The following is a 15,468-nucleotide window of genomic DNA, read 5'->3' on the forward strand; positions in this document are numbered from 1 at the left end:
TACATGTTTCATATGCTGTAATAGTATGTATTAAGTTGTAAAATGGTTACTATGCATGTTAGAGGAAAAAAATACACTTCCCATAGAAGAAGCTGTCTCTAAATCTATAGTGTTCCACTGCCATTTGCACCGGTTTTGCTTTCCACGCATGTTCATAGGGTTCTCCCTGAAACTTCCACAAGTCAGGACTGGAGCTGGTGGTAATTATGCCATGCATGTGTATTGATAAATCAGACATTATATCCTTACAAAATAATTTAAAGGTGATACCTGCCTATCTATAGAATATGATGGATGGGGTGTCCCATGAATTACACTATGCAATTCTAGTATATAGGTAAGATATGCTCTAGTGACAAAATGAACTGTTAATACTAAAGTAGACAACTACTTGTACAAAACAAGAACTGTTTTATTAGATATTTTATACAATACTGAAAATGTTAAAACAGCGGATAAGTGTAGTTAGGCATCAGAATAAATAAACCAATAAACAGTATGATTACTATGAAAGAACCAACCAAGAGACGTGCAGATTCAGGGGGGGGGGTGGCAACGGGGCAATTGCAGCATGCAAGACAGCAGCGTGCTACAGGAGTAGAGATAAACAGGTAAATCCAGAGTCCTGGATTTAAAAGTTTATGCCCCTAATTTCAAGAAGGAAGAGGGGTTGAGCGAGACCATGTATTGTTGCACTGCATGACCTCCCTGGGAGTAGCGTGGCAGTTTGCACCGTGTTTGTAGAAGCTGCAATGAAGACAAGCTGAAGAAAGGGTAAGTGTGTGTCTGGTTATGTGTTTGTGTGTGGGTATGGTGAGATACACCACATAGGTAGACTGGCATGAGGTGTTTTATTTAATCCAAATGTACTATGAACAGAACATACACCTTACGGTATCACCTACAATAAGACTGCTACACATAAAGTGATATTTCTTAAAAGTATTTTTTTTTCATCTGCTTTCACCAGATTATGTCGAATAGAGTGGTTCCCCTCCCAACTTTAATATGCCTTCTTCTTTAGAGGGATGTAAGGGACATTAAAGCATTTTAATTTATTTGGATACTATATATAACATGCTTGTCCCCTGTACCTTACTCAATACAGAGCAATCTGGGGCTGGGTTTAGACTAGGACTCTTAGTCAGGGCCATCTTAACAGCATTGCAGGCCCTGGGCAATGCAGTGCACTGGGGCCCCTACACCCCTCTACAAAAATAAAGTACATGATGTACACATATATACATATAGACTGCCCTTAAAAGCGCCTGCCCATACACACACATATAAACTGTCCACATACACTGCCTTCAATGCAAGTGAAACAGGCCATCCTTAGGCTCCAAAAAAGGAAAAATTATTTAGATAGATAGCAGGAACATTAGGGGTGGCCAATCAACAGTTTGGTACATTCTGAGAAAAAAAGAATGCACTGGTGAGCTCTGCAACATAAAAAGGCCTGGACATTGATGGAAGACAACATTAGTGGATGATCGTAGCATCCTTTCCATGGTAAAGAAAAATCCCTTCACAACATCCAGCCAAGTGAAGAACACTCTCCAGGAATTAGGCATATCTTTATCCAAGTCTACCATAAACTACCAAAAACCATAGGACTTCACAACAGCAAATACACAGGGTTCACCACAAGGTGCAAACCATTCATAAGCCTCAATAATAGAAAGGCCAGATTTTTCTTTGCCAAAAAAACATTTTAAAAAAGCCAACCCAGCATCCTGGAACAACATTGGACAGATAAAACTAAGATCAACCTGTACCAGAATGACAGAAAGAAAGAAAAGCTTGGAACGGGTCATGAACCAAAGCATACCACATCATCTGTACAACACGCTGGAGGCAGTCTGATGGCATCGGCATGCATGGCTCCCAATGGCACTGGGTCACTAGTGTTTATTGGTGATGTGACAGAGGACAGAAGCAGCTGGATGAATTCTGAAGTGTATAGGGATATACTTAGGGATATGCTTAGATTCTGCCTAATTCAGCAAAGTTGATTGGAAGACACTTTTCTTTACAGATGGACAATAACTCAAAACATGCTATGAAACAACCCAGCGTTTTTTTTAAGGAACCTGATCTCAACCCAATCGACCACGCACTTCACTTGCTAAAGACAAAACTAAAGGGTTTCTGCTCCGAGGCTGTCTGTAAACACGAACATTCTTCACCCAACAGGGAATGAACAAATAGAAACAGACCACTGTAGTAGAACCAGCAGGGAACACAAATCCTCAGGCTCTAGTCGCCAACCTGGAAGAAATGACAGGACCAGACATTGGACACCCTGCAGAAAGACAGCAGACAGAGCAGAAAGGTAAGTTTAGCGGATAACTGCCGCAGGACAAGGCCTCGTTATCTGGCCAGGCATGCAGAAAATCCAGGACCACTGCCACATCCCACAAGGATTTGTACGGAGGCCCGGATGGGTCTAGTAATGCGAATGCCCCTAAGAAGGCGGCAAACCAGAGGGCTCTTCCCCTCCGTAACGCCAGAAAAACCTATGCGGCCGCTAGAAATCGCAGACGGAACATTAATCAAGCGGTAAGACTTTCCACCTTCAAAAGATTCTGCCAAGAAATTAAGGATGTATGTTAGAGGTGCCAAAAGGGGATTAACCTGTTGTCCCATACACCAAGACTGCTATGTTCACCAAGCTGTCCCATATGATTTTCATGTACCAGGTGCCCAAGACTCCCTCAGCAGCCAATGATCCAAAATCCCCATGATCATCCAGACATGCTGGGAACCATGGCTGAGAGTGCCACAATGGCACCACCAGAACCAGTGATGTCTGAGCCCGCGCAGGGCTCTAGTCTGGTCCATGGTTGATCCGGCTTAATCTGGTCAATGACAGGACACTGATCCTCCCTCATGCCCCTGTCTGGCGGATACCAGCCCCTGTCCGGACACATCTCGAGAGCAGTCTCCATTCTGCAGGATGTCTGTTGGCTGAAGCATTGGGGGTTTTAGATGGTCTCTGCTTTTCTGTCACTTTGATTTTTGCTCTTTTTGCTTAGGTAGGTGTATTATATTTTTTACATGCTGTAAAAAAAGCTTCACTTTTTTTTATAGTATTTTTTTCCTTGTACATTTGAGTGCAGCTCCTGTACCTCATTTGTCAGGTTTAATATGGTCCATGGCAGATACTGGGTCAGGCTTAATCTGGTCCATGGCTGATAATGGGTCAGGCTTAATCTGTTCCATGGCAGATATTGGGTCAGGCTTCATCTGGTCCATGGCAGATACTGGATGTCTATAATCCTGCCATTATCCATGATCTGGACTCCCAGCAGCAGCCCCATGTCACATGCCCACGCGGCCTCCTGCCTGCTACCCCTAGCTGGACGTCTTCCCATTCACACACATATACACATACACTGCCCTTACACGCATATACTGTCCTTGCAAAACACCTGTTAATACACATGCACACATGAACATAACCTGCCCAAACACATATACACACAATCCAAAGGCCTGTACTTAAGCTTTGTCAGATCCTGTGACTGGCATACCTGGGAACTTTCTGACTCCGGCCGCTTGGAGAGACCCTTGGAGAGACCAGGATGTGGGTAGGAGGTCCTGCTGGTGTCAGCGAGCGGTCCTGTCATACAAACTAACATTATACAGTAACACCCGCACGATAACACCATACATTAACACACCATCTCACTTACGTCACTTATGTCTACCTTCAGCTCAATTAGCACTCTGAGTGCGATCTGTCATTACTACCAGGAGGGCATGTAGCACTGCATTAGGTGACCCTACTGGGCATCTCAATTAGCAGGATACCTGGGTGCCATACGTCCACCTTAGTGAGCCACAGACTTCTCTGTCCCTTTTTTCACAAAGTTGTACAGCCTTAAAAGGCGCAATAACGTACAAATAAAATGCAGAATGTTGAGTTTGGAAATAAACTGTGTAAACAACATTCATACTCGGTTACATAAATACCAATCAATATCTGACAAAGTCACATGAATATTCAAGGTAAAGCCTTGCTGAAAAGAACCTTTTTACATGCTGATAGGTATCAATCCGATTGTGATTGTGCTACAACAACAGAGCCATAAAATCATGATTATAACCGTGGACACGAACTCAAAGCGGGAAGCACCATATATTTCCCTTGAGAAGTGAGAGAGAGAGAAGGACAGGAAATGGATATAGCGATTCCGGATATGATATAGCAGCCCGGATATCGCCCGGGAATAATGGCGGTACAGGCTGTACATATTCAAGGGGATGCTTTCCTTGTCTGTGTGACCCACTCTCTGAGTACAGAGAGGGAGGAGGTTATGGGGCTGTGTATCGGGGAAGTGGATACACATCGCGTGGTGCATATCTACTCCGTAATCATTCTACGGCGGTCCGACAAGAGGAAGGACCGAGTGGAGATTTCCCCGGAGCAGCTATCCGCAGCCACCACCGAGGCTGACCGGCTGGCGGAGATAACAGGACGCCCCATGCGGGTGGTCGGCTGGTACCATTCCCACCCACACATCACCGTGTGGCCCTCTCATGTGGACGTGCGCACCCAGGCTATGTATCAGATGATGGACAGTGGCTTTGTGGGTCTTATCTTCTCCTGCTTTATCGAAGACAAGAACACAAAGACGGGACGCATATTATACACCTGCTTCCAGTCGGTCCAAGCGCAGAAAGGCACCGAGTACGAGAGGATCGAGGTGCCCCTGCATGTGGTCCCACATGACACAATTCGGAAGGTTTGTTTGGAATCCGCAGTGGAACTTCCCAGAATCCTTTGCCAGGAGGAACAGGATGCCTACCGCAGGATACACAGCCTCGGACATTTGGATTCAGTCACGAAGATTCACAACGGTTCTGTGTTTACTAAGAACCTGTGCGGTCAGATGTCTGCCATCAGTGGGCCGCTCTTGCAGTGGCTGGAGGACCGCCTGCAGCACAACCGACAGCGTGTGCTGGAATTAGAGCTGGAGAAAGAGCAGCTCATGCAGGAACTAGACTCCCTTAACTGATCAGACTGTGGAGAGGGCACAGGGGGTGCTCGAGTCTTCACTGATGAACAGGAGTGTGCCCAAGACCTCTTCTTTTTGTTATATTACATTACTACATAAGTAACATAGGACATGTCTTAATCTCCATCATTGTTGGTGCCGTTGCTATTTTATTGCAGTTCACACTGCTGTGGTATATGTCTTTTTCTGAAGCCTTGCAAAATGTATAATAAAACAGTAAAAAAGAAAACATACAAAAAACTGTTTCATCTGGTATTACCCCTACGCATACTTTTTTGTTGTGAAGCAAAAAAAAATCCCCTGTAAATTGTGTTGTGTTCCCCAAACTCCATGGATGCACACAGTTTGGGATTTGATTGGCTGTCGGCTGGATGTTGCCCTAGGCCTGACCCCCTACCACTTACCTGGCTATCTGGACCTGACCCTCCTTGTATTAAGTTAGTATGTAAAGATATGTGGTTTTATTGTGGAGCAAGAAAATACAAGGTGCTGGTTTTGTACTAAAATGTATTTATAAATAATCATGCTATATATGTGTGTGTGCTGCAAAAGTCATTATTGCAGGGGCTTTTACGTTATGCCCCTGCTTTTCATCTGTACTTTAATCTTAAATGCTTAAAGGGTAGATAGTTTCTTCCCCTGGCAGTTAAGTCAATATATTCGCTTCAATTTTTGTTTATAGTGCTATTGTCATATTTAACCCCATCACAACCAATGAGGTACCAAGTATATCATAAAAAGATGTCCCTACAGGACCGGTGACGTACCTGTTACGTCATAAAAAAAAACAGTCCCACATCAATAACCAGATTGGTCAATATACAGCAGATCCCATGCACTTACCGTGTTCCCGTTTTCCAGGTTTTTTTAACCTATGTATTCATGTGTGTATATATAGTTACTCTTTTGTAGTTAGTGGGGATTTAAGATTAGGTAGATCTGAAAAAAAACTAGGCAGGTTAAATATATTTTTATATTACCTGTATAATAACACACCTGAAAAACAGAATATTTTTTCGTTTAATCCAATTAAGTTTTATTCATAAAAAAGTTTTGCACATATATGTATGTGATTTAAAAACCAGCCCCCCCCAAAAAAAAACTATAATTTGTGTAAGTATACATAGCCAAAAACAGGAAAACTTCTCTAATCCTGTACCATAAATCCATAACTCCTTGAGGAGTTAACTGCATGTAGTCTTGTTCTTTTGACTGGACTTCTTGGGTGGTCAGTCCAAACACATTGAAATGTATGCAGAAGCATACTATTGTTTTTAGAAATTGTCAGACTTTAAAAATATTATGTATTTTGAGGAGTTGGTATGGTGCTATTTGGTAACCACGATAAACTTCCATGTTACCATGTTATAGAAATTTCACATTAACTGCAATACATAATATGCATTCGGCAATAAAAAATGGACATTTTGTTAATTATATTTTGGGTGTATTCTGTTACTAAGGTGCCAGGAAAGTTATTGTGCCACAGGTATTTTGCTTTTTCCCTGACATCCCTTCGATAGCCAAAACATTTTCGGGGTGTTCCTTTTGCAAATGCATGGGAGGATTCTGTAGAATACCCCCATATGCATTTGCTCCTGTCCCTATCCCCCTGGTTCGATGATGTACAGGAGATGCGTCTGGCTGATCGTGATTTCCAGTCAGTTTCAGTGCTGGCTTAGGGGAGCACTGCAGGTGAGGGTCTGTTCAGACCCCTGTGCACGTGTGCACAATATGTTTTCCATTTATTATGCGAGAGTTTTTCTGTGATTGCCTGCTTCATTCATCCTCTTTCCATTTCAAAGTTTGTGTTATTTCCCTAATCCCCTCTCGTGTGTTGTGTATTGGCCATTGTCGAATCGGAGAGCAGTGTGTGTGTGTGTATGTATGTATGTAATTTGGACAAATTTTTTGTTTCGTTTTTGGTTAATTCGTTTTTGGACTGCAAATTTTGTTTCCTGCTCTTTGGTTCGAAGGGCTTTTTCCATTCAGAAACTAAATTACTCTTACCTTCTCCACCAACCATTTCTGTGTCCCAATCTACTCTTCCTCAGGTCTGCTGCTTGCCATTCCTCTTTTTGTTCTTCTGTCTTCTTGGTCTGCTATCCCCGACAGAGGAGAAGGTAGGGAAAGATATCGTGATAGCAAGTAAAAAAAAAAAAAACAAACAAATGCAAACAAGAATGTGGGGCTGTCCGCTTTGTTTTTGTCTCATTGGGGTCTCTTCTTGTTTCGAATAGTTGTCTGTATTAACGAAATTATTTTTAAAAGAAAACTCGTATAAAGCTGAATGCGCAATTCAGCCAGACATATTTTACAAATATGTAGCTTCTTGGAAATGTTCTAGCCAGAAAAAATAGATATACAGTAACCTCCATAGGAGATATACTCAAAAGCATTGTGATATTAACCATAGAGAATCATTTATAGAATCACAGGTCTAAGAATGAAAGTTGGGAAGCCAAAATTTTCTGTTACATATTGTAGAAATGTGTGATATTGTCACCAATGTAACTGCATTATGAAGGCTTAATCCAGTCTTTTTTGCAGGTGTAATTTGGATGTGATGGGCACAGCCAGGCTTCCCTTTACCCCAAGCCCGCAGAGATGTTAAAATTTGTATATACTACGGCTTGTAGTATCTGTGCCACCCCCATACTAACATGCAAACTCACTCCAATTGCCACTAATTCTTACACACACACACCACACACACACACACACACACTGTTCCTCCTCTTCTTCCTTACACCATGAACGCTAGGCTGAAACTCCAGCACCATATTTAAACATGCTCATACGAAAACGAACACTTATACATTATAACGGCATCATGCTAACACCGTGTGCTTTTACACTAATGCACGTTATGTCACCCCACTGGTCACCTCGGTTACCGGGGCACGTGGGAGCTATACACCTGTGGCTCCCTCTTTATGGCATCCTTGCTGGGTGGTTTAAACATTGAGCCGGTGGTTATTTTTCATGTTTTTAATCATTTAACGTTGCAAGCAGTAATACATATCTTATACATAGTTTACACAGAGTAGTAAATGATCAGTGATGCAAAGAAGTAAGCAATGTTAAACGAGTCGGAGTATAGAATATCTGTATCTGTACTCCCATACGTTTTGTTATCGCAGATGGCTTTAGCAATGAAACCAAGGGGGCGCTCCAAAGGTCAGGCCAGCACATAGTGTTCACATCCACTGCCATATATAATGCCATTAGCAGGTATGTGCCTAGAAAAGGAGAACTGTGTAGTGGTTATAACTGAAACTCTATGATTTTGTACTAGAAAGAATAGGCTTCAATAACCGATCGAGTAAACTGATTAAAGACAGTTTCTTTGCATTTTTAGAACAGGCAATGCGGAGGACGCCTGTCAGGCGGAGCGCTAGAGAGCTATGTGTCTGAAGACCCCGCGCGTAATTTAATTGTGCCTGGGGTAGATCGTTTGCATTTCGAAGGGAATATGTGTAACAGATATTAGCGTCCTTTATTTAGTCTGACGACATACACTCTTTTGGGCCACGACAGGGTGGTAGGTGTAAACGGTTACGTCACCCGTTCTGTCTATTTTAATATGAAATTAAAAGGGAAAAGTTCCCGGGTTTTGCAACCCGAAGAGTGCGGGGTCTGGCTGGACACTTCCGAACTGAAGAGGAGACCGCAACAGGTATGCTTTATAAAGATAACATCGTACCAGTGTAAAGCAAAAATTGACAAGTAGCAGTTTGCTGTTGCGTAACATTTTTACTGATCTTGCATCCCTTTCCTTTTGTAATGTTGCCGTTATTCACAATGTATAACATTACCTACCCCGTGAATAATTAAAATATACTAAACGTTTTTTAATTCTTTAGCATTAGAAAGGGAGAACGTTTTTTGTCTGCTTTAACCCCTTCATGCTTACGTATTCTACATAACCGTAGGGTTTTTTTTTTCTTTCTTTACTCCAAAGGGGGAACGATGTTTACCATGTGCCTCTCAAACTATGATTCTCTTTTTCCGTATTTGATGTACCCGCACAAATTAGAAATAGGGGGTTTCTTCTAAAACCTAGAAAATAATTAGTGATATTTTTACATATATATATATATATATATATATATATATATATATATATATATATATTGCAATTTGGCTAATGATCTCTTCTACACAACAAGGAAATAACCCAATAACCCAAAACATCCCCTGATGTAATACCCCACACGCTTTGTGTTTGTTGGTATTTTTGATATTGACTTAAGGGGTAGGGGGCTTGTGGTTTTTTTATTTTTTTACTTCGTAGTGGTTGGGGCACTTTTTTCAAAGAAATCTTTATTTTTTGATTTTACTGTACCTTACTGTGCATTATGGATAGTGATCCCTTTGGATGCCAGATCCCAGTGATGTCACGATGGCGTTTTTTTTTGTTTTTGTTTTTGTTTTATTTTTATTTATGTCATGTCTTCTGCTGACAGGTGAGAGTCCATACTGTTAGACAACCTGAATGTCTGGTGTAGTAGTGGGGAGATGTTGTCCTAAGGGGCATCTTGCCACCTTTTTTTGTTGCATATCTGTCCTATCCTATCTATAGGAGCGTGAAAGGGTTAACCAGATTCCGATCGCTTCCTAAGCTGTTTTAGCCGGAAGGCCATTTTTCTTCCGGGGAGGGCTTTCCTCCCCGGATCCACACTCTGCCTCACTTGTGAGGCTTCCGTGAATGCTGCAAAGCCGCTGATCACGGCGATGCAGCTATTTAACGGCAGCCTGTACATGTACGGGCATTGTCATTAACGCGTTGCGTGGCAACCCCGTACATGTACGTGGATTGTCGTTAAGGGGTTAAAACTGAGCTTTTATGTAATGAGAAGAAAGTATGTGTTCTGGTAGGAAGCGGGAGTTGAACTATGGGGCACACATGATGTGAATTGTTTCATTTGTGTATTTTAATTTTTATTTTCTTCTTAGATGGTGATTCCTTGTGCCTCTTCAAAACGGTTCAATCCAATTGCAAGAAAGAATGCCTCTAATGCTTTTGTGTTTGACTTCACTCAAACAAGGATAGTCCAGCCTTGCACCAAGCAAACCTCAATGTACTCTTTCTTCACACCAGCTGGTAAGATCTTTGGCACACATTCTTTTATTTCTGTTTAGTTAGTAGAACTATACACTGATCAACCACTAACATTATGACCACTGACAGGTGAAGTAAATAACACTGATAATCTTAACATGGCATCTCTCAGTTGGTGGGATATATTAGGCAGCAAGTGAACATTTTGTCCTTGATGTGTTAGAAGTGGTTAGAAAAATAGGCAAGGGTCAAATTGTGATGGGGTGAAAGTGCCTACAATGGACATGTGAGCATAAGAAAAAGATAATGGAGCAATGGAAGAAGGTGGCCTGATGAATCACATTTTCATTAACATCACGTGGATGGCAGGGTGCGTGTACATCTCTTACCTAGAGAATATATGGCCCAGGATCAGAAGAAGGCAAGCCGGCGGAGGCAAAGTGATGCTTTGGGGAATGTTCTGCTGAGAAACCTTGGGCACTGCCATTCAGATGGATGTTAGATATCTTTCATTAGGAAGATGCGCCCTGCCACAAAGCAAAAATGGTTCAAGAATGGTTTGATGAAAACAATAACAAGTTCAAGGTGTTGACTCTGCCTCCAAAACCCCCAGATCCAATTGAGCATCTGTGAGTTTTGCTGGACAAACAAGTCCGATCCATGGAGGCCCCACCTTGCAACTTACATGATTTAACGGAGCTGCTGCTAAAGTCTTGGGGGTCAGATACAACAGCATACCTTCAGAGGTCTAGTGGAGTCCATGCCTCAACTGGTCAGGGCTGTTTTGGCTGGAAAAGTGAGACCTACACACTATAAGGGAGGTGGTCATAAAGTTATGGCTGATCAGTGTAAATTCTATAACATATATTATTGCTGTCCACCTAAAAGGGAAGTTCTGTGGAGGAAAAGTATATTTTCCTCTTGAGAAGAAAATGTAGTACGCTATACAGTAATACAGGTTGACGTTAACAAATTTAATGTTTTTGTTCCAAATAACCTCCTTTACCAGTGGATGGCAATGCTAGTTATCATATTATATTTTGGGTGATTTTCCACCATACCCTTTCAGTAGTTTTGTATATCCAGCTAAGTGATCAGTGTGAGTTTGTTTATGTAGAAGATTGGGGTAATATGCATCTTCCTGAAAACATATTATGCAAAAACTAGAAATGCTTAAAAAAAAAAATGCATATTTTTTTTCTCTCTTCGCAGGGAAGAAGCATATGTTGCAGACAGACTCCCCCACTGCGATAAATGAAAATGCTCCACCAGAAAGCACTAACCAAGAACTCAACCAGCTGGAATCATTAACCCAAGAAAGTTTGGGGTCTCCAAAAGTGCTAAATTGCACAGGTAACCAATATCCTGGTAATCTTTATGACTCTTCTATGAGAAATGGGTTGTTTAGTCCATGTGTGTGCGGCTCCAATTCAGATATTTCAAAATCTTGTATAGACTATGGCTTTCAAAATATCAGCTTAGACAAAAATGGTCTTTTTTTCATATTTAATTTACTGACCCAGATTACACTATAACATCTGGTTCACGTGTGAAACAGGGTATTGCAGTCTCCATAGATTTAGGGATGGGGGTATGTATAATGGCTAGAATCACAACAAAACCCCCTCTTCCCAAGAGCTATGATTTAACCCCTTCGTGACAAAGGCTGATTTTACTTTTTGTACCCTTCGTGACAATGGCCGTTTTAACATTTCTGCACTGCTCGTGTTTAGTTGTAATTTTCTTCTTTCCCGTTTACTGAACCCACACACATTAGATATTGTTTTTTTCAGGACAAGAAGGGCTTTCTTTAGATGACATTGTTTTGATTGTATCATATTATTTACTATTAAAAAAAGTATAAAATATGGTGAAAAATTTAGAAAAAAATGACTGTTTCTAACTTTTAGTTGAAAAATCTTTTACTCATCTATAAAAGGTAATGAAAAAAACTGCTAAATAGATTCTACTATTTGTCCTGAGTTTAGAAATACCCAATGTTTTTATGTTTTTTTGCTTTTTTCTACCCATTATGGGGCAATAAGTACAGGTAGCGTTTTGCTATTTCAAAGCCATTTTTTCCAAATCTGGTAATTCTTCCCCCCATGTGCCATTTCGGGTATCTTTGAACCCGGCCAATGCAATTTACCCCATCAAGTCATATATTTTTGAAAACTAGACAGCCCAGGGTATTTCAAATGCTAGTATTTTAACTCTTTCCATGCACCATATCTACCACCAGTCTTTGTCAAACTTTGTGGTAGTCATTTTTTTGCATTTGGTTTTCCACACACATTTTACTTCAGGTATGAATTAAAAAGTTCTCGTATATGTCACTATGACAAAACACCCCAATATGTGTTCAGCAACATCTCCTGAGTACAGCGATACCTCACATGAATGATTTTGCCTGGCTGTTTGGGGCCAAAAGGGCCACATTTGGGGCATGCGCATTTTTCAATGTTGAACTTTGGCATTTGGGGATCCACTGCCCATGCCCTATTTGGTACATCTTTGAGCCGGGCCATTTCAGTGTGCCCAACAAAACCATATATTTTTCAAAACTATTTTAAATGCTGGTATTTTAACTCTTTGCATGCACATATTTTACCACCAGCATTTTTTCAAAGTTTGCAGTAGTATTTTTGTGTGTGTATTTTTCCCACACACACCTACTTTATGTATGAATTTACAGCTCCTGGTATATGCCGCTATCACACGACACCCCATAATGTGTTCAGCAACATCTCCTGAGTGCAGTGATACCCCACATGCATGGGTGTGTCATTTTTGTGGGAACTAACAGGCCACATTTGGTACGTGTGCATTTTTCTAATTGGAAATTAGATGTGTGGCCATCCTTCCCCCGGTGTTAATTGGGACGTTGTTGAACCCGGCCAATTCAATTTACCCCATCAAATCATACCTTTTTTAAAAGTAGACACCCCACGGGCATTTAATATGCCAGTATTTTAACTCTTTCCATGCGAGAATTGTTTTAAGCTAATATGCTAATTTTAGGACTTGCTCACAAAAATATATTTTTTATATATATATATATATTTAATTTTTTTTTGTCTTTTGACATTTTTTTTTTACATTTTTTTTCAACTTGGAGGTTCCCCTGATAGTGACATCAGTGGGAAATGATTTTTACATTTTACTATTTTTTTTCTAATTATTATTAATTTTATTTTATTTTTTAATTTATTTTTACTAATCACACTGTGATTAGAAAGCTGGGCTCCATTGACTTGCATGGTGAATGCAGTACCTGTATTCAACCTGCAAGTGGAGCCAAAGTTCTCTAGATGGTCTGGACCATCTAGCAAAATTTAAAATTTGTTGGTTCCTGTTACAGGGCAGCGGCCATCTTGCTTGATGGCGAAGATCACCGGCAGCGGCGGCTGTGACCGCTCTCCGGAGCGGTCACAGCCCATCGAAAGGTAAGTGTTTGGTGTCGCTGGATGCCTCCTGATCGAGGCATTCCAGCGACACCATTTAAGTTTAGGAGGTGATCGTCGATCGCCTCCTAAACGCTTTTAAAACGGGCGTCCGCCGCCATACAAAGTATGGCGGATGCTGACGCCCCGTGGAGGGGCCAGAGATGGCCCCTTCGTTCCGATCGCGGCGTTGCTGAATGCCTTGAGGTCGAGGCATTCGGCAACGTTTTTTGGGTGCAGAAAGCGAAAACAGATCGCTTTCTGCACCCGTTTAAAGACGTGCCGGTCCTGGCACGTCAATTGTCGTAAAGCACATGCTTTTCCGTGTCGTGCCAGGACCGGCAATTGTCGTTAAGGGGTTAATGGAAGTCCCTTGGTATGGGGTCTCCTTGAACATAAAATACAGGGAAGTATATTGTAACGTACATTTGCAGTGACAAAAACATACCTTATTTTGCTCCATCAGAAATGCTTTATATGCCAGACTGGCGGATGCTTTCGTTAAATTATGGGATATGTCGGTTGACTGTAATATTAGCCCTCCATATTAAAAGAGTTTTGGCACTTGGCTTGAATATGATGACAGCGGTCGATCTCTCCATATGGTTAATGGCAGGGAGAGATGTCTAGGGCAGGGAAAAAATATGCAGTCCTTAAGATTGTAAGCTTGCGAGCAGGGCTCTCTCCACCTAATGTATCGATTTGTCTTAGTCTGTCAACTCTTGTCTTGTTATACCCCTTGAATTTATGTATTGTATTAAGCGCTGTGTAAACTGTTGGCGCTATATAAATAAAAGATAATAATAATAATAAAAGTTTCTGAGACAGGTGCTCTTAACGATTTTCTGTCTGTGTTTTAGGATCAATTGTACAGAACACGCATTATTCAGAGGATAGTGGGTCTAATGTATTCACAGCAAGAGCAACCGAAAGAAATTCTATGCTACAGAATTCTGCATCCTCCCAGATTAGTCCTTCATGTTTCAGGACCCATGAGGATTTGGAGAACTCTATGGTCTCCTGGAAGCCAAATGGAGAATTTGTATTTAGCTCCTCTATCTCATCTCTGTGCTCTAAAGAATATAAGGAGCAAGACAGTCTTTCTCAGTCTTTATCTGTCGGCCAACTCTTCACACAAGACAGTCAAGGGTACAAAGTGATAAGTCATAGATCTGTATGTGACCAGAGGAGGAAATGTCATACATCTCTTCCACTTCAGGACAGGACAAACATTGCTTGTGATATTACAAGTCCACCTACTATATCACAGTCACTGTGTGATGAGGACTCCCTGCAGAGGATATTTACCCAAGACTCTGAAGGCAACTTGGTCATAAAACACTGATTGTGTGAGCTACACTTGGCTCCTTCAAAGAAAGAAAAGTGGTGTGTGTAAGAAAGTGGCGGCTTGGAGTAGCTATAAAGCATGAAACTGCTATATGCTGAAAATTTGTTCCCATTCTTAGGTAATTTCACAGATAACACTGAGCTAAGCTTTTGTAAGCAAAAATCATTACGTTTATAACTAAAGCATTTTAAATAAATATGGGGCCTGATGTTTATGTCTAATTGACTGCATTTTTGAGATGTGAAGCTGCTGAAAAGCTCTCTTGACAACTTTGGCTGGCCATCCTGCAAGTATTTTTGTGAGGCCTTTAGCAGTTTAGTCGCCGGTTTATAACTTGATAAGCTGGCCTCTACAATGCATGTGAGGGGAATAAAATGCTAACTTTTACATTTCTACTATTCTTTTACAGGGTTCTTGGTACGTAAACAGAGAAGGTCTGCTCTAGAGTACTGTATTGTTTATTGGTGAAATATGAGCCGCTCTAATAGAGTCTAACTAGCATTCCAACTACTATAATCTTTCTTCGCTTTTTTATTGATCCAATATTTTACATTTTATTTTTTAATTAAACCATTTTATTGAAGTATA

At 41.1% G+C, this 15,468-nt stretch overlaps 2 protein-coding genes across 2 annotated transcripts; both read left to right on the forward strand.

Moving 5' to 3' along the window:
* The first annotated feature begins 4,201 nt into the window (after positions 1-4,201).
* Positions 4,202-5,264, forward strand: BRCC3 (BRCA1/BRCA2-containing complex subunit 3). Its single transcript, XM_053454524.1, has one exon. It carries the CDS (start codon positions 4,239-4,241, stop codon positions 5,022-5,024), a length of 786 nt encoding a protein of 261 aa, XP_053310499.1. The 5' UTR covers positions 4,202-4,238; the 3' UTR covers positions 5,025-5,264.
* Positions 5,265-8,454: 3,190 nt separating this feature from the next.
* Positions 8,455-15,015, forward strand: AUNIP (aurora kinase A and ninein interacting protein). The gene is made up of 4 exons (XM_053454538.1): positions 8,455-8,703; positions 9,984-10,131; positions 11,302-11,442; positions 14,393-15,015. The coding sequence occupies exons 1-4, from the start codon at positions 8,611-8,613 to the stop codon at positions 14,875-14,877; spliced, it is 867 nt and encodes a 288-aa protein (XP_053310513.1). The 5' UTR covers positions 8,455-8,610; the 3' UTR covers positions 14,878-15,015.
* Positions 15,016-15,468: the final 453 nt, after the last annotated feature.

Source organism: Spea bombifrons, chromosome 2 (genome assembly GCF_027358695.1).
Source record: "Spea bombifrons isolate aSpeBom1 chromosome 2, aSpeBom1.2.pri, whole genome shotgun sequence".
NCBI lineage: Eukaryota > Metazoa > Chordata > Amphibia > Anura > Pelobatidae > Spea > Spea bombifrons.

Bases quoted from the DNA above. Each gene is read 5' to 3' on its own strand.
- BRCC3 (XM_053454524.1), top strand. From the start codon at position 4,239: ATGGCGGTACAGGCTGTACATATTCAAGGGGATGCTTTCCTTGTCTGT.
- AUNIP (XM_053454538.1), top strand. From the start codon at position 8,611: ATGAAATTAAAAGGGAAAAGTTCCCGGGTTTTGCAACCCGAAGAGTGC. The intron at 8,704-9,983 runs GTATGCTTTATA...TTTTCTTCTTAG, and splicing joins TGAAGAGGAGACCGCAACAG to ATGGTGATTCCTTGTGCCTC. The intron at 11,443-14,392 runs GTAACCAATATC...TCTGTGTTTTAG, and splicing joins AAAAGTGCTAAATTGCACAG to GATCAATTGTACAGAACACG.